Source organism: Brassica oleracea, chromosome C5 (assembly GCF_000695525.1).
Source record: "Brassica oleracea var. oleracea cultivar TO1000 chromosome C5, BOL, whole genome shotgun sequence".
Classification (NCBI taxonomy): Eukaryota; Viridiplantae; Streptophyta; class Magnoliopsida; order Brassicales; family Brassicaceae; genus Brassica; species Brassica oleracea.
In genome coordinates, this window is record NC_027752.1 from 41,547,469 (window position 1) to 41,550,569 (window position 3,101).

General features: G+C 35.1%; 1 protein-coding gene across 3 annotated transcripts; it reads left to right on the plus strand.

Annotated features, from left to right (window-relative positions):
• Positions 1-946: 946 nt before the first annotated feature.
• Positions 947-2,443, plus strand: LOC106294134 (myb family transcription factor APL). 3 transcript variants are annotated; one of them, XM_013729738.1, is made up of 6 exons: positions 947-1,022; positions 1,133-1,265; positions 1,410-1,486; positions 1,636-1,711; positions 1,795-1,897; positions 2,017-2,443. In XM_013729738.1, exons 3-6 carry the CDS (start codon positions 1,430-1,432, stop codon positions 2,312-2,314), a joined length of 534 nt encoding a protein of 177 aa, XP_013585192.1. In that variant the 5' UTR covers positions 947-1,022; positions 1,133-1,265; positions 1,410-1,429; the 3' UTR covers positions 2,315-2,443. The 3 variants fall into 3 exon arrangements, with proteins under 3 accessions (XP_013585192.1, XP_013585190.1, XP_013585191.1); XM_013729736.1 differs by lacking the exon at positions 947-1,022 and having other exon boundaries at positions 1,092-1,265; XM_013729737.1 differs by lacking the exon at positions 947-1,022 and having other exon boundaries at positions 1,092-1,265; positions 1,828-1,897.
• Positions 2,444-3,101: the final 658 nt, after the last annotated feature.

Below are 3,101 nucleotides of genomic sequence, written 5' to 3' on the forward strand. Positions count from 1 at the left end.
CAAGACAAACAGCAACAAGATCAACAAACGGGAATCATGCAATCATTCGGAGGAGGTAGATCGACAATTAAATCTCAAAGCGGTAGAAAAAAACATACCTTTTTCAAATCGGCGGAGAGGCTTGAAAGAGGATGTCGGTTACTTATCGCCTTCGACAGAGGCTCGGGAGAGAACATGAGAGAGTCGTGAGAGACGAGAAAAGATTGCTCCCCACCGATCGAAACCAGAGACGCTTGAATTTGGATGTCGTTCTCTATCGCCGTCGAGAGAGACACAGGAGAGACAAGAGAGAGTTGTGAGACAGGAAAAGAGGTCTTTGCCCTACACCGATACCTTCTCCAATCGGATGCTGCCACCTGTGACGAAGGACCAGCCCAAAAACATCTTAATGGGGGACGTTCAGCTTAATTTCTTATGATGTCGCGGCTTTTTTATTTTTTTTTTGGGCCGAAATACCTAAGGACGAAGCCCAAGATACTCCGATAATCATGCCCTTATGCTCCTTACTCCCACATTGCATATATCTAAAAGCAATTTCTTATCGAATGAAGGTGCATTACATCAAAATATGACGACTTATACATTTGGATTTGATGGTATTAAGCAAATTCTTATCGTATGAATATATAAAGCCAGACGCGTTAAAAATCAACAATAGAAGGACTGGGACATGCTATAATTTGGATTTAACGGTACTTAACAATAGACATGTGTAGATGTAAAATCGCCTGCATGGTTTACAACTTCGAAGCGTAAACCATATTGCATTTGTACATATAGTCTATAGATATGCATCCCTGCCTTTAAATATGATTATACAAAAAGGTTATATGTGTCAATGTCAGTCCATAATTTAACTTTATAGTTTGCAAAACGTCGTGTGTTTCTTTTTTTCTTTTTTTGCTAAATTGTAAATATCATATAAATGAAAAGAGATTTTGCAAAGCGAGATCTAAGTTTGACACATCTTAGCAAAAAAAAAGGAAAAAACAAGATGGATCAACTGACATCCAACACCATGGGTAACTTAATCACCTATCGATTGTTTCTTTTTTTCATCTTTCATAAATACTTAATATTCGCTTGTGTTGAATATTGCATCACCTATCGGCATCTGTTAATCATGATGCAGTCGAGGGAGGAGAGGAGAGCCGAGTCACCATCAGGTCTCGTTCTCACCACCGACCCTAAACCTCGTCTCTGCTGGACCGCTGAGCTTCATGAACGTTTCGTTGACGCCGTCACTCACCTTGGAGGCCCTGACAGTACGTTTTCATCACCATTATCATTTCTTATATTGCTTCATTCATTTGTAGTCATATGTATGTCTGTATGCAGTATAGTATGTAGTTGGTGATTATTTACACTAATAGTAAACATTACCTATAATTGTGATATTATATCAACAGAAGCTACACCAAAGACGATTATGAGAGTGATGGCTGTGAAGGGTCTTACACTTTACCATCTCAAGAGCCATCTCCAGGTCCTTGTCTTGCTTCATACATCATTCTTCCTACTTTACTGTTCTTGTGTTCCTTCTTAATTAGTTAGTTTTGCATGTATACTTAGAAATTAGAATTAAAAAGTATAACATACCGGTAACTATAACTTTATATGTATATGTGTTTACAGAAGTTCAGACTTGGAAAGCAGCCTCACAACGAGCATAGTCATGGTCACTCCACTAATATTAGGGATACTAATAGAGGTGCGCATAATTCATCAGCCTTCTTAATTAATCAAAATCACTCCATATATTGGTTAATTTGTGACAATGAATGTCTTATCTAGTTGTTAATCGACATCGATCGATTACACATGCAGCTTCCATGTTGGATCTTCAAAGGAATGTTGTATTCAGTACTCCTCACATCATTGGTCGCAATATGAACGAGTATGTGCTTTCCACTTCACATTCCTAACTATTGATTCAAATATACTTAAAACTTAATTAAAATCTTATTATAGTATATGATTAAATGGTAAATTATAAATGATGAATTGGTGATGAAGGATGCAAATGGAAGTGAAAAGAAGAATAGAGGAAGAGGTAGAAGTAGAAAGACAGGTGAATCAAAGGATAGAAGCACAAGGGAAATACATGGAGAGCATGTTGGAGAAAGCATGTGAAACACAAGAAGCAAGTCTCACCAAAGACTACTCTACTCTCTTTTTCAACAACACATCACCCCTCCCAATTCCATGGTTCGAGGATCATTTTCCCTCGTCTTCCTCCATGGATTCTACATTGAATCTTTCTGATATCAGTCTCAACTTCTCCCTCCAAGATTCTCGGAGCTCTATCAGCTAGAACCGTACGGTTTGTCTCGGTTAGAGAATACATATGTAGGTCTAGCTATTTGACTCCTCCTACTCTAGTATTCTAATGTGTATAAATGCACAAACTCACATGTAATAGTTCTGCCAAACAATGAAGTAGATCTTCGTTATCCACTCTAATAAATGTGATGATGTGCAATAGATGGTTACGTGGGCTGCCCCATGTATTTCTCAATTCTTGTGTGTTTATTATATACTAGGATAAGACCCGCAAGATATTTATATGAAAATTATTTAAGAAATATCGTATGAAAACAAATTATATTATTGATCGAATTAATATATTTGGCTCTTAAACAATTTTTTAAACTTTTTTTATTAATTGTTGTTTACTAATGAACTGATCTCATTTTAAAAAATATTTTAGGTCAAAAATTATTTATTGCATAAAAACCTAACGTTTAGGCCGAAGAATCTCATGCCTACTATTTGGTTACAATGAAACTATGTCAGCTCGGTTTTATATCATGATTTAGCAATTTAAAAGTTAATTATGATTATGAGAAATTTACGGTCACGTGTCAATCCTATCTATCTTCAATATTTTTTTATTTTTTGTGTCATTTTGGTTATTGCTATATAAATATTGATTTTTGAGTTTATTCTCATTTATTTCTTTTATTTTGGCCTGAGATTTAGAAAATGTTTAAGATTCAAAATTATTAAAGAGATACATATTTAGGTTAAGATTTACTGTCTTGTGCAGAATAATTACTTATTTTATATTTTTCTGCATATTATGAAATAATAAAATAATA